Source organism: Pseudophryne corroboree, chromosome 11, assembly GCF_028390025.1.
Source record: "Pseudophryne corroboree isolate aPseCor3 chromosome 11, aPseCor3.hap2, whole genome shotgun sequence".
NCBI lineage: Eukaryota > Metazoa > Chordata > Amphibia > Anura > Myobatrachidae > Pseudophryne > Pseudophryne corroboree.
Window position 1 is genome coordinate 47,845,693 of NC_086454.1, and position 26,685 is coordinate 47,872,377.

At 46.8% G+C, this 26,685-nt stretch overlaps 1 protein-coding gene across 10 annotated transcripts in view; it reads right to left on the bottom strand.

Moving 5' to 3' along the window:
- The window catches only part of PPFIA1 (PTPRF interacting protein alpha 1), a 143,693-nt gene that overhangs the window by 42,216 nt on the left and 74,792 nt on the right, over positions 1-26,685 (bottom strand). For all 10 annotated transcript variants that reach the window (XM_063944131.1, XM_063944132.1, XM_063944136.1 and 7 more), the window contains exons 9-12: positions 26,366-26,500; positions 20,452-20,535; positions 10,024-10,155; positions 8,559-8,621 (exon numbers count right to left, since the gene is read on the bottom strand). In XM_063944131.1, coding sequence (XP_063800201.1) covers positions 8,559-8,621; positions 10,024-10,155; positions 20,452-20,535; positions 26,366-26,500 — 414 coding nt within the window. The remainder of the gene's footprint in view (positions 1-8,558; positions 8,622-10,023; positions 10,156-20,451; positions 20,536-26,365; positions 26,501-26,685) is intronic.

Below are 26,685 nucleotides of genomic sequence, written 5' to 3' on the forward strand. Positions count from 1 at the left end.
GAGATCCCACAGTGCCACTGGAGCACAAAAGGGGGTTGTATATGCAGTACTCCCTTGACAAACTTCTGGACTTCAGGAACTGAAGCCAATTCTTTCTGGAAGAAAATCGACAGGGCCGAAATTTGAACCTTAATGGACCCCAATTTGAGGCCCATAGACACTCCTGTTTGCAGGAAATGCAGGAATCGACCGAGTTTAAATTTCTTCGTGGGGCCTTCCTGGCCTCACACCACGCAACCTATTTTCGCCACATGTGGTGATAATGTTGTGCGGTCACCTCCTTCCTGGCTTTGACCAGGGTAGGAATGACCACTTCCGGAATGCCTTTTTCCCTTAGGATCCGGCGTTCAACCGCCATGCCGTCAAACGCAGCCGCGGTAAGTCTTGGAACAGACATGGTACTTGCTGAAGCAAGTCCCTTCTTAGCGGCAGAGGCCATGAGTCCTCTGTGAGCATCTCTTGAAGTTCCGGGTACCAAGTCCTTCTTGGCCAATCCGGAGCCACGAGTATAGTTCTTACTCCTCTACGTCTTATAATTCTCAGTACCTTAGGTATGAGAAGCAGAGGAGGGAACACATACACCGACTGGTACACCCACGGTGTTACCAGAACGTCCACAGCTATTGCCTGAGGGTCTCTTGACCTGGCGCAATACCTGTCCAGTTTTTTGTTCAGGTGGGACGCCATCATGTCCACCTTTGGTCTTTCCCAACGGTTCACAATCATGTGGAAGACTTCCCGATGAAGTCCCCACTCTCCCGGGTGGAGGTCGTGCTGAGGAAGTCTGCTTCCCAGTTGTCCACTCCCGGAATGAACACTGCTGACAGTGCTATCACATGATTTTCCGCCCAGCGAAGAATCCTTGCAGTTTCTGCCATTGTCCTCCTGCTTCTTGTGCCGCCCTGTCTGTTTACGTGGGCGACTGCCGTGATGTTGTCCCACTGGATCAATACCGGCTGACCTTGAAGCAGAGGTCTTGCTAAGCTTAGAGCATTGTAAATTGCTCTTAGCTCCAGTATATTTATGTGGAGAGAAGTCTCCAGACTTGATCACACTCCCTGGAAATTTTTTCCTTGTGTGACTGCTCCCCAGCCTTTCAGGCTGGCATCCGTGGTCACCAGGACCCAGTCCTGAATGCCGAATCTGTGGCCCTTTAGTAGATGAGCACTCTGCAGCCACCACAGAAGAGACACCCTTGTCCTTGGAGACAGGGTTATCTGCTGATGCATCTGAAGATGCGATCCGGACCATTTTCCCAGCAGATCCCACTGAAAAGTTCTTGCGTGAAATCTGCCGAATGGAATCGCTTCGTAAGAAGCCACCATTTTTCCCAGGACCCTTGTGCAATGATGCACTGACACTTTTCCTGGTTTTAGGAGGTTCCTGACTAGCTCGGATAACTCCCTGGCTTTCTCCTCCGGGAGAAACACCTTTTTCTGGACTGTGTCCAGAATCATCCCTAGGAACAGCAGACGTGTCGTCGGAGACACCTGCGATTTTGGAATATTTAGAATCCACCCGTGCTGTCGTAGAACTACTTGAGATAGTGCTACTCCGACCTCCAACTGTTCTCTGGACCTTGCCCTTATCAGGAGATCGTCCAAGTAAGGGATAATTAAGACGCCTTTTCTTTGAAGAAGAATCATCATTTCGGCCATTACCTTGGTAAAGACCCGGGGTGCCGTGGACAATCCAAACGGCAGCGTCTGAAACTGATAGTGACAGTTTTGTACCACGAACCTGAGGTACCCTTGGTGAGAAGGGCAAATTGGGACATGGAGGTAAGCATCCTTGATGTCCAGGGACACCATATAGTCCCCTTCTTCCTGGTTCGCTATCACTGCTCTGAGTGACTCCATCTTGATTTGAACCTTTGTATGTAAGTGTTCAAATATTTCAGATTTAGAATAGGTCTCACCGAGCCGTCTGGCTTCAGTACCACAATATAGTGTGGAATAATACCCCTTTCCTTGTTGTAGGAGGGGTACTTTGATTATCACCTGCTGGGAATACAGCTTGTGAATTGTTTCCAATACTGCCTCCCTGTCGGAGGGAGACGTTGGTAAAGCAAACTTCAGGAACCTGCGAGGGGGAGACGTCTCGAATTTCCAATCTGTACCCCTGGGATACTACTTGTAGGATCCAGGGGTCCACTTGCGAGTGAGCCCACTGCGTGCTGAAACTCTTGAGACGACCCCCCACCGCACCTGTTTGTACGGCCCCAGCGTCATGCTGAGGACTTGGCAGAAGCGGTGGAAGGCTTCTGTTCCTGGGAATGGGCTGCCTGCTGCAGTCTTCTTCCCTTACCTCTATCCCTGGGCAGATATGACTGGCCTTTTGCCCGCTTGCCCTTATGGGGACGAAAGGACTGAGGCTGAAAAGACTATGTCTTTTTCTGCCGAGATGTGACTTGGGGTAAAAAAGGTGGATTTTCCAGCTGTTGCCGTGGCCACCAGGTCCGATGGACCGACCCCAAATAACTCCTCCCCTTTATACGGCAATACTTCCATGTGCCGTTTGGAATCTGCATCACCTGACCACTGTCGTGTCCATAAACATCTTCTGGCAGATATGGACATCGCACTTACTCTTGATGCCAGAGTGCAAATATCCCTCTGTGCATCTCGCATATATAGAAATGCATCCTTTAAATGCTCTATAGTCAATAAAATACTGTCCCTGTCAAGGGTATCAATATTTCCAGTCAGGGAATCCGACCAAGCCACCCCAGCGCTGCCCATCCAGGCTGAGGCGATCGCTGGTCGCAGTATAACACCAGTATGTGTGTATATACTTTTTAGGATATTTTCCAGCCTCCTATCAGTTGGCTCCATGAGGGCGGCCGTATCTGGAGACGGTAACGCCACTTGTTTTGATAAGCGTGTGAGCGCCTTATCCACCCTAAGGGGTGTTTCCCAACACGCCATAACTTCTGGCGGGAAAGGGTATACCGCCAATAATTTTCTATCGGGGGAAACCCACGCATCATCACACACTTCATTTAATTTATCTGATTCAGGAAAAACCACATGTAGTTTTTTCACACTCCACATAATACCCTTTTTTGTGGTACTTGTAGTATCAGAAATATGTAACATCTCCTTTATTGCCCTTAACAAGTAACGTGTGGCCCTAAAGGAAAATACGTTTGTTTCTTCACCGTCGACACTGGAGTCAGTGTCCGTGTCTGTGTCGACCGACTGAGGTAAAAGGACGTTTTAACGCCCCTGACGGTGTTTGAGACGCCTGGACAGGTACTAATTGCCGGCCGTCTCATGTCGTCAACCGACCTTGCAGCGTGTTGACATTATCACGTAATTCCTTAAATAAGCCATCCATTCCGGTGTCGACTCCCTAGAGAGTGACATCACCATTACAGGCAATTGCTCCGCCTCCTCACCAACATCGTCCTCATACATGTCGACACACACGTACCGACACACAGCACACACACAGGGAATGCTCTGATAGAGGACAGGACCCCACTAGCCCTTTGGGGAGACAGAGGGAGAGTTTGCCAGCACACACCAAAAACGCTATAATTATACAGGGACAACCTTTATATAAGTGTTTTTCCCTTATAGCATTTTAATATATATAGTCATATCGCCAAATAAGTGCCCCCCCTCTCTGTTTTAACCCTGTTTCTGTAGTGCAGTGCAGGGGAGAGCCTGGGAGCCTTCCCACCAGCATTTCTGTGAGGGAAAATGGCGCTGTGTGCTGAGGAGAATAGGCCCCGCAACCTTTTCGGCGGGCTTCTTCTCCCGTTTTTCTGAGACCTGGCAGGGGTTAAATACATCCATATAGCCCCCAGGGGCTATATGTGATGTATTTTTAGCCAGAATAAGGTACTATCATTGCTGCCCAGGGCGCCCCCCCCAGCGCCCTGCACCCTCAGTGACCGCTGCTATGAAGTGTGCTGACAACAATGGCGCACAGCTGCAGTGCTGTGCGCTACCTTATGAAGACTGAAAAGTCTTCTGCCGCCGGTTTCTGGACCTCTTCACTTTTCGGCATCTGCAAGGGGGTCGGCGGCGCGGCTCCGGGACGAACCCCAGGGTGAGACCTGTGTTCAGACTCCCTCTGGAGCTAATGGTGGCCAGTAGCCTAAGAAGCCAATCCATCCTGCACGCAGGTGAGTTCACTTCTCTCCCCTAAGTCCCTCGATGCAGTGAGCCTGTTGCCAGCAGGACTCACTGAAAATAAAAAAACCTAACAAAACTTTTACTCTAAGCAGCTCTTTAGGAGAGCCACCTAGATTGCACCCTTCTCGGCCGGGCACAAAAATCTAACTGAGGCTTGGAGGAGGGTCATAGGGGGAGGAGCCAGTGCACACCACCTGATCCTAAAGCTTTTACTTTTGTGCCCTGTCTCATGCGGAGCCGCTAATCCCCATGGTCCTGACGGAGTCCCCAGCATCCACTTAGGACGTCAGAGAAATATATATATAAAAATAAATAAATAAATAAATGAGAGAGAGAGAGAGAGAGAGAGAGAGAGAGAGAGAGAGAGAGAGAGAGAGAGAGAGAGATTCAAATGTGAATTGTAATCATGGGAAATCCATTTTGCATGGTGTGAATTAGTTAATTCTATTTATCTGGATGATTGTGTTCCTTTATGTGAAGTCTAATACCCAATAGGAGGAGGTGCCATTTATGGCAGTTTGTAGGCTCAAACCAATAGCAGTTTCCTCCACTGGCTAATTAAAACGAGAGAATTATAATGCACATGGCTTTTCAGGACACTAATGTATCAGACAACAGGAAACGTGCGCGGCAAAGACTCTACAGTCCCAAGGTTAATCAAGGTGTGTAACAATTGGACACTGTCCCACAACAGAAAAACTCTAGAACAAGTGATAAGAGGAACATAATATTGAGAAAGTGAGAATTTTTTCTTTTCTCAAATGACAGGTATGGGGCACACACAGTAACAAGCTCGTTGTTGTTTCCATTTCAGTTTCCACTTGAGTTGAAATATCGGAGCTGTGTTGCAATGTGCCAAATGCATATTCCACAAAATCTCCTGCAAAATGCTAATTAGTACTTCACTAGGCGACAGCAATCTGGCCCCTATATGCACCAAATTACAAAAAGATCCTCAGTATCGGAAACGAATACCGTGCACATGTGCAGCGTCAGTAAATCTGGAGGAGCGTTTAGAAAATCTGAAAGACATTTTATGCTCCTGGACAGTGTTACCCGAAATGACAGGTCCAGAGGTTTTTTGTTTCTTTTTAACTGGATTGTTAATAATCGTGGTAGTGACAATTGCTGAATACAGACGGAATTGTCCTGTACGGTTATATCCTGCAGATCCTCTCCGGATGCCTGGAGGGTGCTTTTGACGTGCCAGTCTCCAGTGTGCTTTGCCCCGTCACTCTGTGCTGCCTCGGGGCCAGCTCCTGTCCCAGATGACGGTGCATCGATTCTGCTGCTACCCTGCCTAGCTCCTTGCTGTTTGCTGCGGGTTTCTCACGGAGCTTGTCAGCTCCAGCTGGTGGACGAACTTCTTGGGACCCATTGCTGATGTGCTGCTCCATCTGTCCTAGGGGGAAATTCAGATCTGATCGCTAGACAGCGATTTTTGCTGTCCTGCGATCAGATAGTATATCGCATGTGTTGCAGAGCTGTACAAACTAATTTTGTGCAGTCTCTGCGCAGCCCAGGACTTACTCTGCCGACGCGATCACATCAGGCTGTTCGGGGCCAGAACGGACGTCAGACACCCTCCCAACGCTTGGACACGCCTGCGTTTTTCCAGACATTCCCTGAAAATGGTCAGTGGACACCCACAAATATACATTTCTGAGCTGCAGCAGTCCTATGTACGCAGGTCCACGGTCTGAGCTGCCACCCTCCTTCCTGAGTCAGTAATGGCTTGAAGGAGTCATTCCATTATACCCACCAAAGGTACAGCCATAGCAGAAGGGAACCGTAGCAGGTGGTTAGTATCTGCAACAAAAATCCAGAGGGTAGCGCTAAACAGGACTCTCAGGAAGTAAGGGAAGCAGCAAGAAGGGTACAAACCGTTCCTTGTGTCCCCAAAAATGTCCAGAGTAATCCAGCAAAACCAGTAGCACAAAAACAGACTGGAGAACCAGGTGTTCCAGCAGAAGCTGCATAGGAACAGAAATCCGCATCCAAGATGGCGCAATCAGGTGGCCTGTACAGCGCAGGGACCAGGGGGTAATTCAGATAGTTGCTGTGCATTTTTGCACAGCGGGCGATCAGATCCGAATTGCACATGCGTATGTTCCGAACTGTGCAGGCGCGACAGACGGCTGCAAAGGTGATCACCATTCAGCGACGGGTTTGTGCAAAGGATATATTCGCACAGGCGTTCGCAAGGAGATTGACCGGAAGATGGTTTCCATTCTCAAGGACTGTAATATTCCGGTCATTGGCCGGCTGACCACTTGGCATCTTGGAGGGTAGCGTGCCCGGATAACACTGCTGCTCTTGCATGACTCCTCCACCATGATATTCCTCGTTTAGCTAGTTTGCCCAGTAAAGGGGAACAGATATTATCCCCAGCAGTCCCTGGGATCCCGATTTATAGGAGATATGGGTTTGACTTTCTTCAGCCATTGCACGGACCTTACATCTACACAGTTCCTTCCATTCAGAGATCCTCCGACCAAGTTTAAAGTTGAAATTCTACATTCTATGCTCCATGGTACTATTGCCAGAACCAGGGCCACAATAGAATATACTGAGTGGCTGTTGGTCGCGAGCTTTCAGGATTTCCCCGTGGGCGGCTGAGAGTCTTGTCCCCATTTTATCTATGTACAAGAGATATCTGCACAATCTCCAGTGGGGGGGGGGGTTTGCAGGGGTTGGAGCCTGCCGTGAACTGCGGACCCTGGAGTGGGATAATCCTCCATAAATGGCTTGAGTTCACTTGTTACCTGTGCTTCATTCCATCTGCCTGTCTATAATTTTATTAGTTGTATTTGCTTGTACAATTTGAATATGTATTACTGTATCTCCTTTTCTTGTCTGAGGGTTTAGTCTTTAGTCCGTGATTCTACCCTCCTAGTTTTTATCACTTGTCTAAATGTTATAAATCGGTTGCAATGTTTTAGTTTATTACTCTTAGAAATCTCACCATTGCCTATTTATCCTAGGCTGGATGCACCATGGTCTTAGGGTACGCAGGTGTAATTGTCCTCATTTTCTTGAGCTGGGTGTTATGTAGTGTAGCTTAGTTGGGGGGAGAGGGGGTTGGGCTCTGTTTGGGGATCCTAGTGTGCTATAAGATAGGGGTATGTGATACAGTGTGGGGGGGGACTAGGAGTGGTTGTTTAGTCTAATACTTTACTTCCCATGTTCTAGTGAGATATTGGCTACTGTGTGATCAATTTCTTTTGTTACTTTTTTTTTTTTTTTAGTGGTCTGGTAATTGTGGCAGGTAATTGAGGCAGTTCAAGTAACCCGGTTCCTAATATCGTCTATTTATATTTCTTATGAAGAAATACACTGATCCTTTTTATTGGAGTTTTCAACATGCTTGGGATAGGCATATGAATATCCTTACAAAGTACTAAGGATCAAATAGGGTTGAGGTTACCTAAAGGATAAAAAAGGGGCAGACTAGATGGGCCAAGTGGTTCTTATCTGCCGTCACATTCTAGGTTTCTTTTTATCCTGTTGGTATAGGCCCCCATTATTTTTTGTATTTTCTGTTGCAGGGGCCAGGATGGCGCCTTCGGGTACTAGTTTTGTTGTTCTCATACTGAATGGGGTTTCTGTACACGATAGCCATACGTATAGAGTAAGCTGCTATGTGCTCGTTTTTTTACCAGTCTGTGATACAGTTATCTCAGTTTCTACTTTACGGTTTGTCTTATCTGGGGTGTGGATCATTAGATCGACAGTGTCTAGGTCGACAGTCACTAGGTCGACAGGGTTTCTAGGTCATCAGGTCAAAAGGTTTTCTCTGTACAGTGATCGGGAAGCCCAATTAGTGCACCATGTCCCCTCGCATGGCGAGCAAACTTCGGGCAAGGTGCCTCGCTGCGTTCGGCACAGGTTACTATTCCCAAACGTAGTCAGTGTGGATCGTTAAGCATGAAAAAGTTTTTTTGTAAAAAGATGTTTTAAAAAAACTCATGTCGACCTTTTGACATGAAACTCATGTCGACCTAGAACATGTCGACCCAGAAACCCTGTCGACCTAGTGACTGTCGACATATAGTGGTCGGCCTAAACATTGTCAACCTAGACACGGTCGATCTTCAGACCGGATCCCCTTATCTGACCTACTCCATACCAATCCTGCGGATTGCTCCACCGATACTTATGTTACACTTTTATATCAAGTCTCTTATATTTGTGATCTATTTTACTTTTCTCTCCCTGACCTGCTTTATACCAGATCTCTGTACTGGAGTCACCGGCATTTGTCATGTGTCTCCTGCTTACTCGGTTTCCTATCTGCATGTGGGTGTACAAACAATTACAAAAACACACACGCACAGTATGAAGGGGCCTTTGGTGATATAATAAATTAGTGACTGCAGCTGGACCATAAGTCAGGTTCCTTCAGGCACTGACCTTCTCATGTTGTATTTCATCAATGAGCTTCTTTGCAGATTCTACATCTCTTATCAGAGCATTCTGGGGAATACAGAAATACAATGACATTATTCCAGCAAAAGCCACGTCATATTAACACAGGACTATACTTTTATTCCACCGCTGCTCACGTAGACATCATGGGGTATATTCAATTTAAGTCAAAACTGCCGTCTTGTCGGAAAGACGGCAGTTTTCGACTTTTGCAGGTTGGAAGGGGTTCCGACCTATTCAATCCCCGGTTCGTTTATCCGACAAGTCGGGGAATTCGACTTGTCGGAAAGCACGTGGATCGGCGGAATAGCTGCCGATCCGCGTGCTTGTGTCGGAAACGGTGCCAAATCCGACAGGTTTTGGCCGTTTCCAACCATCTCAATCAGACTTTAAAAAAAGTCAGATTAGAATGAGGGAGCTGAGAGGAGGAGAGGGGGGAGACCAGTGGGGAGATGGGGGGAGAGCCGCGGGGAGACGGAGGAGAGCAGCAGCTACAGCACAGCATATGCAGGAGGATGTGGTACAGCCAGAGGTCTCGCTTGCTGGAGCAGGGTGGACGCTGCCATGAGGTCTGGCGGCGGTGCCACATCCTCCTACAACGTTGCTCTCACCCGTCTCCTCCTCTCAGCTCCCTCATCTCATTCCGACTTTTTTTAAAGTCGGATTGAGACGGTCATTGAATAGCCCTTGTCGGATCCATTCCGACAAATGCATGTCGGAATGGATCCGTCTTCAATTGAATATACCCCCATGTGAGATGAGTTTAGCTCCTCAGACATAAAAAATACTACATGAATTTTAGCACAAAATTGGAAACATTGCTCATGACCTAAAACAAATCAGTAACAGAGAATGGTGGGTAAGGTCTTGTACAGACTGGGGAAAGCATGACGATTTTTGAGCAGTCAGCAACTAAAACACCTGTCATTATAAAACCATTGACCTCTACCGCAACCACCACTTCCCACACTAAGATGGACGGTATGCGGTCAGCAAACCGTTCATTGGGCATCCTGGCGGTCACAACACAGACACCGTGATCCCAATGGAAGCACCATAGCGCCGCTGGTATACCGGTGATGTAGGTGATTTTCCCTGTACGGATATTTACTCTGGTGACGCTATACAAAATACATTAGGAGGACAATTACTATTATCACCATCAGCCTGTCCTGTCTCTATAAGCCCTGAGTACCCAATCACAAGGCCTCGTCAGACTGGTTGTAACTGAACGATGGCCGCTATTCAAAATATTTTCTGACCCCACCAGAGTAACATAGCGGACAAGGGAGGGTGATTTAAACAAAAGTAAATGGTGGAAAATTATTAACCTTACCCCCAAACAAAGCACGGTGTTACAGATGACGAACGAGGTTAAACCCCAAATATAGCACAGAATCATCATGTGTTCCGTACAGAGGTCAGAACATCCCAGACACACAGGCATTACCTTATCTTCTAAAGACGCCATCCTCTCCTTCAGATGAAGCTGCAGCCGCTCGTTGGACTCGGACAGAAGTTTATCCACCGTTTCAGACAGGCGCTTATTGTGTTCTTCGTTCATCTTCTCCCTCTGTCGGGCCTGGTATTGTTAAGATGAAGAAATAAGTGTAAAAGCTCTACTGGTTATGTAAGACTGCCGCTCGGACAGCTCTGTTGTTTTCACATGCTGCTTAAGATTAGCCACGAACATATTTAGACCTCTAATTTTAGCAATGGTGCTAATAGGCGTCTGCAGTGTCACATTTAACAGCTTGGAAGGGAGGAGGACACTGGTTGGTATGTGATGACCTTAAGTTTGAGACATTTAAGTCTAGCGCCTCTCCGGAACAAATCACAGAAGAAGAAAACACAAAAACTACAGCACGTCCAGATATAAACCAGATACAATAAAACAGAATTAGTGCCACGTTATCAAAACATTCATATTGGAGAGTCTATATATACCCAGAGCAGGTATCAGTGATCAAAATAACATCAACGTTAAAATTAGTGGGCTCATTTATCAATGAGTAATACATTTCACTGTGAGTGATAAATTGCACCAGCCAATCCGCTCCTAACTGTCATTTTTCAAACCCAGCCTGTGACATGGAAGTGAGAAGCTGATTGGCCGGTGCAATTCATCACACAGTGAAATTTATCACTCATTGATAAATAAGGGCATATACGTTTTTCATTTTGATGCAGCTATATTTTGAGATCTTTCTTAAAGACATGTAGAAGTAATAAAATGATTGTGGATATAAGTACATGGCACAAAGGTAGTAATGAGTAAGAAAAAGAATTGCGTAAGCAGACAAATTATTTTAAAGAATATCATCCTTTCCAGGGGACTGTAAGAGCAAATTATACTGAATGGCGCTTTTCATCTTCCAAGTTCAGGTCTTGTAAGTGCCTCCTTAAAAGGCCACACAGATGTGTCCTCAAACATCTATACGCTATATGGCGCAAGACTCCCTGTGCTGGGCTGTGAAGTTACACGCGAAGGAATTGATTTTACACACGTACAAAGTTCGCAGGTGAAGTAAAATGGAACCTGGCGTGAGAAAAGCGGAGGCTATTCACATCGGCGCCCTTCTTACGCAGATTTAGACTCAGTCGCACACAGTGGTACAAATCCAGTAGTTTCAATTGTGCGTATAGTATCCTCATTTTGAGAGAAAAGAAGCCAAATTGCCTGGGCCCTGGCGGGCAGAGAGGGGCTATTTGGCACCGGTGTCTGAGGACAAAAATGTATGGCCATAAGATATATGTGGATTTAAAACCAGTCTGACCATTAGATTTGCCCTTTGCTTGTGGATGGTGACTGGATTGACCACTTCTTTAAAAAAAAATCGCCTATTTTCCGGACTACAGCCATAAATCAAAAATATCTGAGCACACCAGCAGAGTTAACTAAATTGGTGCATTACTGTCCAACAGCTGCAGCCCGCAAAGAAAAAGGAAATAATCTGAAAACAGGAAATTCAGGCAGTGCTTGCTGGAACGGACCATAAACCAATGTAAAAGCTACAATTAGTTTTATTAAACAATTACATACAGTACTTACCACTAATGTAACATTCAAAACTGTACATAAAAGTACAAAGTATTTATGGGAACGCCTCCTTCTGCAGAATATACAGTATATATCAAAGTAACAGAAAGCATACATATTAATTTGCTAGCAGCTTTTATCAAAACAAATATAAATCAATATATATTCTGTAACCGTTACATATGACAGAATGGAGCAATAGTTTAGAATGTGCGGAGAAACAAACAATATCCCAAAAGTTGTCGAGTCCCAACTGTATAATAGAATGGTTCAAATCTTTTGGGATATTTCTCTACACAAGAGTTCCGTATGGGCACTGTCTGCAGGATTATTGGTCAGCCTAAACTATTACTTCATTTAGTTCATATGTATCTATTATAGAATATACTATGTATGTATTTTATATATGTATTTTAATAAAGGCTACTAGCAAATGAAAATCAGTGCTGATCTAGGACTAGGATATATATTTGCAGCTTATGTTGCCGTTAGATAATATTTTGTACTTTTATGTGCAATTTTGATATCATTATAGTTATATGTATGCCACTGTAATTACACCAATTGCAGCTGTTATATAGGGTTGTGGCCTGTTCCAACAGGCGCTGCATGAAGTTCTTGCTTTTACACTCTCTCCGTACATTTATATCCACAAGCATTTTAGAGGGGGGGGGGGGAAGAAATCTGGAACATAGATATAATAATAATAATAATAATAATAATAATAATAATAATAATAATAATTTTATTTTATATAGCGCTCTCTTTCCAATAGGACTCAAGGCGCTTAACAGATACATAGCATAATATAGTACAGAAAATAATGAAGTACAGAACAGCTTTTCATAAAATACAGAAGCATGAAGATACTAAAAATAAGAATTTACTTACCGATAATTCTATTTCTCGTAGTCCGTAGTGGATGCTGGGGACTCCGTAAGGACCATGGGGAATAGCGGCTCCGCAGGAGACTGGGCACAAAAGTAAAGCTTTAGAACTACCTGGTGTGCACTGGCTCCTCCCCCTATGACCCTCCTCCAAGCCTCAGTTAGGATACTGTGCCCGGACGAGCGTACACAATAAGGAAGGATTTTGAATCCCGGGTAAGACTCATACCAGCCACACCAATCACACCGTATAACTCGTGATCTAAACCCAGTTAACAGCATGATAACAGAGGAGCCTCTAGAAAAGATGGCTCACTACAGCAATAACCCGATTTTTTATTTTTTTTGGTAACAATAACTATGTACCAGTATTGCAGACAATCCGCACTTGGGATGGGCGTCCAGCATCCACTACGGACTACGAGAAATAGAATTATCGGTAAGTAAATTCTTATTTTCTCTAACGTCCTAAGTGGATGCTGGGGACTCCGTAAGGACCATGGGGATTATACCAAAGCTCCCAAACGGGCGGGAGAGTGCGGATGACTCTGCAGCACCAATTGAGAGAACTCCAGGTCCTCCTCAGCCAGGGTATCAATTTTGTAGAATTTTACAAACGTATTTGCTCCTGACCAAGTAGCTGCTCGGCAAAGTTGTAAAGCCGAGACCCCTCGGGCAGCCGCCCAAGATGAGCCCATCTTCCTTGTGGAGTGGGCATTTACAGATTTTTGGCTGTGGCAGGCCTGCCACAGAATGTGCAAGCTGAATTGTACTACAAATCCAACGAGCAATAGTCTGCTTAGAAGCAGGAGCACCCAGCTTGTTGGGTGCATACAGGATAAACAGCGAGTCAGATTTTCTGACTCCAGCCGTCCTGGAAACATATATTTTTAGGGCCCTAACAACGTCTAGCAACTTGGAGTCCTCCAAGTCCCTAGTAGCCGCAGGCACCACAATAGGTTGGTTCAGGTGAAACGCTGAAAACAACCTTAGGGAGAAACTGAGGACGAGTCCTCAATTCCGCCCTGTCCGAATGGAAAATCAGATAAGGGCTTTTATAGGATAAAGCCGCCAATTCTGACACGCGCCTGGCCCAGGACAGGGCCAACAGCATGACCACTTTCCATGTGAGATATTTTAACTCCACAGATTTAAGTGGTTCAAACCAATGTGACTTTTGGAACCCAAAAACTACATTGAGATCCCAAGGTGCCACTGGAGGCACAAAAGGAGGCTGTATATGCAGTACTCCCTTTTACAAACGTCTGAACTTCAGGGACTGAAGCTAGTTCTTTTTGGAAGAAAATTGACAGGGCCGAAATTTGAACCTTAATGGACCCCAATTTCAGGCCCATAGACACTCCTGTTTGCAGGAAATGTAGGAATCGACCCAGTTGAATTTCCTCCGTCGGGCCTTACTGGCCTCACACCACGCAACATATTTTCGCCAATGCGGTGATAATGTTTTGCGGTTACATCCTTCCTGGCTTTGATCAGGATAGGGATGACTTCATCCGGAATGCCTTTTTTCCTTCAGGATCCGGCGTTCAACCGCCATGCCGTCAAACGCAGCCGCGGTAAGTCTTGGAACAGACAGGGTCCTTGCTGGAGCAGGTCCCTTCTTAGAGGTAGAGGCCACGGATCCTCCGTGAGCATCTCTTGAAGTTCCGGTTACCAAGTCCTTCTTGGCCAATCCGGAGCCACGAATATAGTGCTTACTCCTCTCCATCTTATCAATCTCAGTACCTTGGGTATGAGAGGCAGATGAGGGAACACATACACTGACTGGTACACCCACGGTGTTACCAGAGCGTCTACAGCTATTGCCTGAGGGTCCCTTGACCTGGCGCAATACCTGTCGAGTTTTTCCCAACGGTTTATAATCATGTGGAAGACTTCTGGGTGAAGTCCCCACTCTCCCGGGTGGAGGTCGTGTCTGCTGAGGAAGTCTGCTTCCCAGTTGTCCACTCCCGGAATTGCTGACAGTGCTATCACATGATTTTCCGCCCAGCGAAGAATCCTTGCAGCTTCTGCCATTGCCCTCCTGCTTCTTGTGCCACCCTGTCTGTTTACGTGGGTGACTGCCGTGATGTTGTCCGACTGGATCAACACCGGCTGACCTTGAAGCAGAGGTCTTGCTAAGCTTAGAGCATTGTAAATGGCCCTTAGCTTCAGGATATTTATGTGAAGTGATGTCTCCAGGCTTGACCATAAGCCCTGGAAATTCCTTCCCTGTGTGACTGCTCCCCAGCCTCGCAGGCTGGCATCCGTGGTCACCAGGACCCAGTCCTGAATGCCGAATCTGCGGCCCTCTATAAGATGAGCACTCTGCAACCACCACAGGAGGGACACCCTTGTCCTTGGTGACAGGGTTATCCGCTGATGCATCTGAAGATGCGACCCGGACCATTTGTCCAGCAGGTCCCACTGGAAAGTTCTTGCGTGGAATCTGCCGAATGGGATTGCTTCGTAGGAAGCCACCATTTTACCCAGAACCCTTGTGCATTGATGCACTGAGACTTGGCTCGGTTTTAGGAGGTTCCTGACTAGCTCGGATAACTCCCTGGCTTTCTCCTCCGGGAGAAACGCCTTTTTCTGGACTGTGTCCAGGATCATCCCTAGGAACAGAAGACGAGTCGTCGGAACCAGCTGCGATTTTGGAATATTGAGAATCCAATCGTGCTGCCGCAAAACTACCTGAGATAGTGCTACACCGACCTCCAACTGTTCCCAGGGAATCGTCCAAGTAAGGGATAACTAAAATTCCCTTCCTTCGAAGGAATATCATAATTTCGGCCATTACCTTGGTAAAAGACCCGGGGTGCCGTGGACCATCCATACGGCAGCGTCTGAACTGATAGTGACAGTTCTGTACCATAAACCTGAGTTACCCTTGGTGAGAAGGGTAAATTTGGACATGAAGGTAAGCATCCTTGATGTCCCGAGACATCATGTAGTCCCCTTCTTCCAGGTTCGCAATCACTGCTCTGAGTGACTCAATCTTGAATTTGAACCTCTGTATGTAAGTGTTCAAAGATTTTAGATTTAGAATCGGTCTCACCGAGCCGTCCGGCTTCGGTACCACAACAGTGTGGAATAATACCCCGTTCCCTGTTGCAGGAGGGGTACCTTGATTATCACCTGCTGGGAATACAGCTTGTGAATGGCTTCCAAAACTGTCTCCCTGTCAGAAGGAGACATCGGTAAAGCCGACTTTAGGAAACGGCGAGGGGGAGACGTCTCGAATTCCAATTTGTACCCCTGAGATATCACCTGAAGGATCCAGGGGTCTACTTGCGAGTGAGCCCACTGCGCGCTGAAATTCATTGAGACGGGCCCCCACCGTGCCTGATTCTGCTTGTAAAGCCCCAGCGTCATACTGAGGGCTTGGCAGAGGCGGGAGAGGGTTTCTGTTCCTGGGAACTGGCTGATTTCTGCAGCCTTTTTCCTCTCCCTCTGTCACGGGGCAGAAATGAGGAACCTTTTGCCCGCTTGTCCACGAAAAGACTGCGCCTGATAATACGGCGTCTTCTCCTGTTGAGAGGCGACCTGGGGTACAAACGTGGATTTCCCAGCTGTTGCCGTGGCCACCAGGTCTGAAAGACCGACCCCAAATAACTCCTCCCCTTAATAAGGCAATACTTCCAAATGCCGTTTGGAATCCGCATCACCTGACCACTGTCGTGTCCATAACCCTCTACTGGTAGAAATGGACAACGCACTTAGACTTGATGCCAGTCGGCAAATATTCCGCTGTGCATCACGCATATATAGAAATGCATCTTTTAAATGCTCTATAGGCAAAAATATACTGTCCCTATCTAGGGTATCAATATTTTCAGTCAGGGAATCCGACCACGCCAACCCAGCACTGCACATCCAGGCTGAGGCGATTGCTGGTCGCAGTATAACACCAGTATGTGTGTAAATACATTTTAGGATACCCTCCTGCTTTCTATCAGCAGGATCCTTAAAGGCGGCCATCTCAGGAGAGGGTAGAGCCCTTACAAGCGTGTGAGCGCTTTATCCACCCTAGGGGGTGTTTCCCAACGCACCCTAACCTCTGGCGGGAAAGGATATAATGCCAATAACATTTTAGAAATTATCAGTTGTTATCGGGGGAAACCCACGCATCATCACACACCTCATTTAATTTCTCAGATTCAGGAAAACTACAGGTAGTTTTTCCTCACCGAACATAATACCCCTTTTTGGTGGTACTCGTATTATCAGAAATGTGTAAAACATTTTTCATTGCCTCAATCATGTAACGTGTGGCCCTACTGGAAGTCACATTTGTCTCTTCACCGTCGACACTGGAGTCAGTATCCGTGTTGGCGTCTATATCTGCCATCTGAGGTAACGGGCGCTTTAGAGCCCCTGACGGCCTATGAGACGTCTGGACAGGCACAAGCTGAGTAGCCGGCTGTCTCATGTCAACCACTGTCTTTTATACAGAGCTGACACTGTCACGTAATTCCTTCCAACAGTTCATCCACTCAGGTGTCGACCCCCTAGGGGGTGACATCACTATTACAGGCAATCTGCTCCGTCTCCACATCATTTTTCTCCTCATACATGTCGACACAAACGTACCGACATACAGCACACACACAGGGAATGCTCTGATAGAGGACAGGACCCCACTAGCCCTTTGGGGAGACAGAGGGAGAGTTTGCCAGCACACACCAGAGCGCTATATATATACAGGGATAACCTTATATAAGTGTTTTTCCCCTTATAGCTGCTGTATCTTTAATACTGCGCGTAATTAGTGCCCCCCCTCTCTTTTTTAAGCCTTTCTGTAGTGTAGTGACTGCAGGGGAGAGCCAGGGAGCTTCCCTCCAACGGAGCTGTGAGGGAAAATGGCGCCAGTGTGCTGAGGAGATAGGCTCCGCCCCCTTATCGGCGGCCTTATCTCCCGTTTTTCTATGTATTCTGGCAGGGGTTAAATGCATCCATATAGCCCAGGAGCTATATGTGATGCATTTTTTTGCCATCCAAGGTGTTTTTATTGCGTCTCAGGGCGCCCCCACCCAGCGCCCTGCACCCTCAGTGACCGGAGTGTGAAGTGTGCTGAGAGCAATGGCGCACAGCTGCAGTGCTGTGCGCTACCTTGTTGAAGACAGGACGTCTTCTGCCGCCGATTTTCCGGACCTCTTCTGTCTTCTGGCTCTGTAAGGGGGCCGGCGGCGCGGCTCTGGGACCCATCCATGGCTGGGCCTGTGATCGTCCCTCTGGAGCTAATGTCCAGTAGCCTAAGAAGCCCAATCCACTCTGCACGCAGGTGAGTTCGCTTCTTCTCCCCTTAGTCCCTCGATGCAGTGAGCCTGTTGCCAGCAGGTCTCACTGAAAATAAAAAACCTAAAACTAAACTTTTCACTAAGCAGCTCAGGAGAGCCACCTAGTGTGCACCCTTCTCGTTCGGGCACAGAAATCTAACTGAGGCTTGGAGGAGGGTCATAGGGGGAGGAGCCAGTGCACACCAGGTAGTTCTAAAGCTTTACTTTTGTGCCCAGTCTCCTGCGGAGCCGCTATTCCCCATGGTCCTTACGGAGTCCCCAGCATCCACTTAGGACGTTAGAGAAAGGGACATTATGGAAAAGCTTGAGTAAACAGGAAAGTCTTGAGTCTACTTTTGAAGGATTCTATAGTTGGGGCCTCTCGCACTGTGCGGGGAAGTGAGTTCCATAGAGTCAGAGCTCCATGACTAAAAGCTCGACCCCCAGATGAATTACGGGAGATTCTAGGTACTGCTAAAAGTCCTTCATCTACAGATCGCAGTAATCGAGTGGGGCAGTATGGGATCAGAAGCTGCTTCAGGTACCTTGGGCCCTGGTCATGTAGTGCTTTGAAGCTCAGTAAGCCAATCTTGAAGATGATTCGCCATCGTACAGGCAGCCAGTGAAGGGAGTAGAGGATGGGTGTTATGTGGCTAAAGCGGGGCTGGTTGGTTAACAGCCTGGCAGCTGTGTTTTGCACCAGCTGTATAAAAGTGCAATTCTTTTGCTGGGAGACCAAGGTAGAGGCCATTACAGTAGTCTAATCGAGATGATACAAATGCATGTATGACTCTTGGCAGATCACCTGAGTGAATTAAGTGCTTGATTCGGCTATGTTCCTCAGGTGAAAGAATGAGGATTTGATTGTGGCGGATATCTGATGTTTAAGACTTTAATACCCCTTTCAGACATATGACCCGGGAATTACCCTCCTCAAGTCCCGGTATTTTCTCTCCAGCAAAAACCCGGGTTTTTCTTCAGACCCCCTTTCATACTACACCACAGACCCGGGAAATTCCCGGGTTGGCCCCTTTCAGACATAAGCTGGATTTTTCAGTTTTTAAGGCAGTATCATCATTTTAAGGGGACGGTTTGCAGGCACATAATTAATAATGAGGTCATGCAAAGGGGGGGGGGGGGGGGGGGCAGGCTATTAAATTCCATGTTAGGAATACAGTAATTTCATATTTATATACCAATAAATCGAACACCAGTTTTTCTTTTCCAAAAATGTTTATTTTAGAAAGAATAAAAGTTTTTTTTCAACTTGTAAAACGTGTGTGCACATCTTTTGCATCTTTAATGAGATCCTCCCAATTATGAGGACATATATGGTATAGTACAAAAACTTTTTAGGAATGACAGGCGCATTACACCCACTTTAGCCATAACATAAAAGTGCTGCTGTATTGCAGTGCAAAAAAGTAGTTTTGCCGAAGGGCATGGTGTATCACAAGGGTCTTAAACCTTCAGTTCCCAGCATGCCCATCCACATTTTAGATTTTAGCCCATGCTAAACGGTGGCAGAAAATGCTGGGAAGTGTAGTTCCATAACAGCTGCAGGGCAATGGTTGAAGACCCCTGTTCTACATTAAAAAATAAGTGCTGCGGTATTGCAGTGAAAAATACAAACGAGATAATCATAAGACCAAGGTGCATGATGTACTCATAATTATGAGCGTATGAGGTCATCAGCAGGCATCAGGCGGCCCTTTCTGACCAATGAAAACCTTTTTCATGCAGCCAGAGAGCAAATTCCCGGGTCGCGCCTTTCAGACTTAACCCGGGAAGCCAACCCGGGAAGAAAAACCCGGGAAAAACCCAGGTCAATTGCAGGGTTGGCGACCCGGATCACATTCCCGGGTCGGTGCCTTTCAGACATACCAAATTCCCGGGTTGATGCGCGTTCATGTGTAAAAACCCGGGAATTTAGAGCATGTCTGAAAGGGGTATTAGTGTCAAGATATATTTCTTTGTATATCAAGTGTGGTTGACATACTTTTATTTCTCAAGAACAATGATAGCGTTCAAATAAAGCCTGCTACAGAACAAATACAATTTTATCACATTTTGGGCCTGATGTTGGAGCAAAGAAATAGAAGTAACTTTTTATCAGGAACAACCAAGTTGCGATTTAACGGGTGCAAACCATACTTGCCTACCTGACCCTCTCCATGAGGGAGAAAATGCTCTGTTCCTGGACTTTCCTGGTAATGTATGATTGCCATCACCTGTGGTGAACTAGTTAATTGATAAGAAAGGTGTTTCACCACAGGTGATGGCAATCATACATTACCAGGAAAGTCCAGGAACAGAGCATTTTCTCCCTCATGGAGAGGGTCAGGTAGGCAAGTATGGTGCAAACACATAAAAGAAAAGTTTTTGCAAGTGGGATAAATACTGTCTGCTTTTGCATGCAGCCCACAAATACTGGGCAGCTTTATTTTTTCACTGCAATTTACATTGGAGTTTGGACACATTCCACTCAAATCTAAATCTCTCTGCACAATTTAAATCTACCCTACCTGCAGTGTAGCATGGTTTTGCGACGGTGTTACTTACTCTTTTTGGCTTTGCTCACAGCTCAGAAGCAGTCCCTTTATCTCAGTAAATTTATGTTTTCATACAGAGATGCAAAACTGTATTATATTTGACCTGTATAGTCTTACCCGCTGTAGCTCCTGGTTCTTCTCTTCCAGCCGCGATTCCATCTGACGTAACCTCTCCTCAATGTTGCCATGTCTCTCCTCGGCCTGTTGTGACAGAGGGATATGGAGGGTCATACCAACTTCGCATTCCCCGTTACCTAGAGCACCGCACAGCCAAGTACTTGGCAGGTGCCACAACAAACAGATTTACTCAGATACTGGTGATATATTGCACGGTGTATAGAAGCAAATGGCTCGTGTGTCTTAGCTGTGATTGACCACTCAAATCTGGAGAAGATGAGGCCATTGTGAAGCATATGAAATATGTGGTTACAGCCGTGAGGCTTCAATGACAAATGGGAAATTACAAGCATTTGCCAGTCACAATTAGACTAAAAAAACACCAACATATATAATGACGCTAGTGAAGTTCTCGTATACGACAAATTCTGTTCTCTGCACATACTCCAAGGTTACGTGTAAGATATAATCACATAATGAGCTGGAGAGAACATTCATTCAGAAATTCAGAAGAACATAAGTTCTGCATGAAAAAGTGGCCAGCAAGCCCTGCTCTAGTTATGAGAACAGTACGTTTCTATAAATTTATAATAAACACCTTAAACTGGACACTGCTAATCTACATAGTGGAGACAGCCAACTTGTGAGTGGGAACAAATATTTAGGAGAGCGTAAATGGTCATTGCAGTAGTAATCAAATACTGTACATAGGTGGTCATTCAGAGTTGATCGCTAGCTGTATTCGTTCGCTGTGCAGCGATGAGGCAAAAAAAGGCACTTCTGCGCATGCCGCGCAAAGCGCACGCGTGACGTACTAATACAACAAACTACGTAGTTTCACACAGGGTCTAGCGAAGCTTTTCTGTCGCACTGCTTGCCGCAGAGCGATTGACAGGAAGTGGGCGTTTCTGGGTGGCAACTGACCGTTTTCAGGGAGGGTTCGTAAAAACGCAGGCCTGCCAGGAAAAACGCAGGCGTGGCTGGGCGAACGCAGGGCGTGTTTGTGACATCAAAACAGGAACTGAACAGTCTGAAGTGATCGCAAGCGCTGAGTAGGTACTGAACTACTCTAAAACTGCACACAAAAAAAATTGCCGCAGCTCTGCGATCCTTTCATTTGCACTTCTGCTAAGCTAAAATACACTCCCAGTGGGCGGCGGCATAGCGTTTGCACGGCTGCTAAAAACTGCTAGCGAGCGAACAACTCAGAATGACCACCATAGCAGGGAAGATCCAGCTTAACTACTAATCGTGGGAGTGTACCCATCGGATAGTTAGTCCACTGTATGATGTAGTAACAGTATTCATTTACGTATAGTGTAATACACAGGCTCAACATATCAGGCCAGGAGACAAGGAGCCTGTAACAGAATTTAGATTACCACTAATATTTCAGTGTTTCTGTTGATGCCAGTAAGTGGTTTGTCCCTGAAATCTTACAATCTATCACTGAGTTCTATTTTACATTATATGCTGAAGACTGCTGTACATCTTCATAAATGTAGAGGGTTGCCATAAGAACAATTTGGGATAAAAGCAACACCACCACCAGACTTCTAGAGCGAGAGGGGATTGATTTACAGGCCTCCTTTAGAAAGCGACAGAAGGCACACATTGTATTTTTATTTAGACGTTATCCTTTTTGTTTCCGTGGGCTGACCCAATGTACGGCCTATCAACTCATTAAGAACCAAAAGACATCACTGAGGCATGACCCACAAAGAAAACGGACAAGTCAAACATAGGCCCGAGTCAGCCGATTGGATTATATAACCTCTGCTTGAAGAATACTGAGATTGCAGAAAGGGCCCAAGTTGTATCACGGACATCTATATAGACGACGTTTACCGGAAGCTCTTCTTAAAGTCTCTCTAGTGTCTAATCTCACTTGAAAAAGTTCAAACTGGCTCTTAAGTGCCGACAAACAAGGTTAGCGCTGGTCTTACGTGTGTGTGTGTGTGTGTGTGTGTGTGTGTGTGTGTGTGTGTGTGTGGAAGCGCACACACATATGGTGGAGATAAGCATTTTTATACCTTAAACAAACAGTCCCGAGTGATTAATCTCAAATCCTAGAAAACACAGGTAGACCTGAGGCAACCCAGATGCCGAATGTCGTCACCGGTGCTTCATAAATGACTAGAAAGTACCTCCGTGAGCTCGTACATTGCTGGCACTGGGGGCATTCTCAGTTTATGACTACACTATGTAGGATGACTTCTTCATTTCGTGGTTGCTACTCGGCAGTTTTGGGACATAAAACCTGCTCGTTGCAGGGCGCTTTATACCAAATGAACGGCAGTGTCAGCAGATGCAAAACATACACTGGTATTTAGCAGGTGCACAATGGATGCAGTGCCGAGGCTCACTCAGTGACGCAGACACACCCCAGCCATGGAATGGATAGACAGGTGCAGATGCGTGCATGGGATCCTCTCGCTGCACTTCATCAGGGAAAGCAAATGGAACAAGCATGGCAGAGCACAGTGAGCGGGTTCTACCTTCCTAGGCACGGCTGCCATTCCCAACAGCTTAGCTTCCTTAGCAGCAGGCTTTCCCGGCGACAAAAGCTCAGACTACAGTCAGAGGACAAGAAAGGTGACAAACACACACATATACTATCATTCTGGAGGTACACACTGGGTGACTGCACAGACAGTAAGTGGCTGCGACATCCAGAGCTGCAAAATGAGTTTCATTACATCAGTTTAATATGCCCCCAGCCTATAAGCTGCGGGGGTAAGAGGAGAGTCATTGTGATACAGGACATTATATTTAAAACACAAAGTACAGTTATTGGAGGTTAGGTTTAAGCTGCCAGGGGAGGGATAGGGTTAGGGGGCGGGGCGGGGGGGGTTGGGGGAGTTAGGGTTAGGCACCCACGGAAGGGTTAGAGTTAGGCTGCAGGGGTTGGGAGGGTTAGGCTGTGCAGGGAGGTTAGGGTTAGGCTGCAGGAATGGAGGGTTAGGCTGTGCGGGGAGGTTAGGCTGCAGGAATAGAGGGTTAGGGTTAGGCGGCGGGGCGGGGGGGGGGGGGGGTTTGGGGGAGTTAGGGTTAGGCACCCACGGGGAGGGTTAGAGTTAGGCTGCAGGGGTTGGGAGGGTTAGGCTGTGTGAGGAGGTTAGGGTTAGGCTGCAAGAATTGAAGGTTAGGGTTAGGCTGTGCGGGGAGGTTAGGCTGCAGGAATAGAGGGTTAGGGTTAGGCGGCGGGGCGGGGGGGGGGGGGTTTGGGGGAGTTAGGGTTAGGCACCCACGGAGAGGGTTAGGGTTAGGCTGTGCGGGGAGGTTAGGCTGCAGGAATAGAGGGTTAGGGTTAGGCGGCGGGGAGTGGGGAGTTAGGGTTAGGCACCCTCGGGGAGGGTTAGAGTTAGGCTGCAGGGGTTGGGAGGGTTAGGGATTGGCTGTGCGGGGAGGTTAGGGTTAGGCTGCCAGGGGAGGGTTAGGCTGCAGGGGTTGGGAGGGTTAGGGATTGGCTGTGCGGGGAGGTTAGGGTTAGGCTGCCAGGGGAGGGTTAGGCTGCAGGGGTTGGGAGGGTTAGGGATTGGCTGTGCGGGGAGGTTAGGGTTAGGCTGCCAGGGGAGGGTTAGGCTGCAGGGGTTGGGAGGGTTAGGGATTGGCTGTGCGGGGAGGTTAGGGTTAGGCTGTGCGGGGAGGGTTAGGCTGCAGGGGTTGGGAGGGTTAGGGATTGGCTGTGCGGGAAGGTTAGGGTTAGGCTGCCAGGGGAGGGTTAGAGTTAGGCTGCCAGGGGAGGGTTAGAGTTAGGCTGCACGGGTTGTAAGGGTTATGGTTAGGCTGTGCAGGGAGGTTAGGGTTAGGCTGCAGGGTTTGGGTTAGGTGGCGGGGAGTGTTAGGGATAGGCTGCCAGGGGAGGTTAGGGCTAGGCTGCAGGAATGGAGCGTTAGGGTTAGGGTGGAGGGTACACATACTTACCCAACCCGTCAGGATTCTCTGCTTTGGGATGCCGGTGTTGGTCACATGACCACCGGTATCCCATCCGCTGGGATATTGTATGTATACGATTACATTGTGCGTAAATAAATTTCACATAATTCCACCTTTTTATTCTTACCACTGTTTGCTAAATATAGGATTGCGGTAACTAGCTAAGGGGTTTGTGTCGTCATGTAAAATGGATCCTTCACACTAAACCACCGCACTGAGGACAGCTAGAGATCCAGAAGAGAAAATCACACTGTAATTACATAGCAAAGGAGCGGCCAGGGGTAGTCTACCTATGTCTAAAATGGGATTCCTGTATTAATATTACAATTTCTCATGTAGCTAATTGGAGAACACAGAAACAGTAGGAACCATGGGTACAGGTCCTACAGGAGGTTACACACCGTTCAATTAACAAAACTAATTACTGGCGGCATACTTCGTTTAGTATCACTGTGATACTTATGACTGTGCTGCCAATATTTATCATCACTTATCCAGCACCGTCTAGCTCCTTCGTGGCGCCCTCTCCTGAGTCACCGGCAGTCTAACTCTGCCGGCGACAAGCTGCGGACTAAGGCGCATGCATGGCGGCCACCTGTGCGTGTGCGCTGTGCTTTAACTCGGCAGAAATTCCACAAAGCTCTGAATCTGGAAAGGTTTTGCTGGGTTGCCAGTGCCAGCAATAGGGATCATACCGCTAATGCCACTTATAGATTGCTTAAGCAGTACAGTCATAAACTATGGTAAACTAAGTGTACTTCTGTTTGCTAAATACTGAAAGAATATCATAAACCACAGGAGCAACTGCTAATAATGGGGCAGATATATTAACCTGGAGAAGGCATAAGGAAGTGATAAACCAGTGATATGTGCAAGGTGATAAAGGCACCAGCCAATCAGATCCTAACGGTTAATTTACATATTGGAGCTGATTGGCTGGTGCCTTTATCACCTTGCACATATCACTGGTTTATCACTTCCTTATGCCTTCTCCAGGTTAATACATCTGCCCCAATGATCCTTAAATGGAGCACAAAGAGGAGTTCATCCACTCCTGCCCATACTCCCCAAGTCATGACACCAGCCTACCAGTTCATCTCAATGCAGAGTTAGGGATGGACTATTAAGAAAAAACAACCAATCAACGGAGGTACAGTATGCGAGTGGAAAAGCAAAGTTTTATAAACACACCACTGTCCTATGCAGTATAGTGTAGCATATATATAGTATGTATAATTCAATTGCAGAGTCTGGGACTGAACCCTAGAGGAGGAGGTGGGGGGCCAGGCAATGGGGCCCACCGGGGGTTTCCCCTGTACCCCTATGCGCCAGTCCAACCCTGGCTAAGGTTGTTGGACTGATCTGTCCAGTGGTGTCCCAAATTAGCAAATCGGAAAGTATTTCATTATGGATTATTCGTCCGACACCCCCACCCCTGCCTCAACATCGAGAATGGCCTGATCTCAAGTGACCTGTATTTTGAGAACCGTTGCATTCCCAAGGAAGACACCTGCGGGTCTGCTACTCAGAGAGTGAGCACCCTTTCAGTATACCTAACAACGTGGACACTCAGACTGGTCCATGGCTTATAAATACTTAGCAACCAACATCACAATGCTTATGATTTACCTACATGAAGGTTTTACATTTTATCCTTTGTGTTATTAAGCAAATGAGTACTTAGGCAATTTGTTATGCCCCGAAATTCCAAACAGATATTGTGTTGGGGTGGAGACCATCTACCTGAAGAGCCAACTCAAATGGGGCATTTCAGTAGAAGAGGAACATCTATAGGTTGTGAAGAAAAATCCAAGCTGTTTGTGACCAAATAAACTGCCCCCAAAGATCAAGATACAACATCTTATACAGCAATAGCGACATGTGTGTGTTATGTTTTAAACAATTTTTGGTTTCATTGTCAGATCACAACAACAGGTCTAATCAGTGTCATACTTGCGGAGATCGGTATATTCACCTTAGAGAGAGCGGCTACCCTCTGCGCCAGCTCCGCTTCCACCTCGGGCAGAGTTTCTGCTTTCCGTATCGTCTGCTGAAGCTTCTGCTCGGCTAGCTCCAGGCGTTCCTGGATCTGACGGCTCTTCTCTTCACTCTGGGTTTCAAGACCACAGATCACTATTAGTTTATTTCCTTCATCAGAACTTAAATAGTTCGCAGTCAGAGAAACTGAGCGGTAACAAATAGTGCCGATAGCGTTTTTCCAACTGACCCTTACATACATTTTATCTGTATTTAAAAATGTTAAAAATACATGATCATACATCTAGATGAGCATTA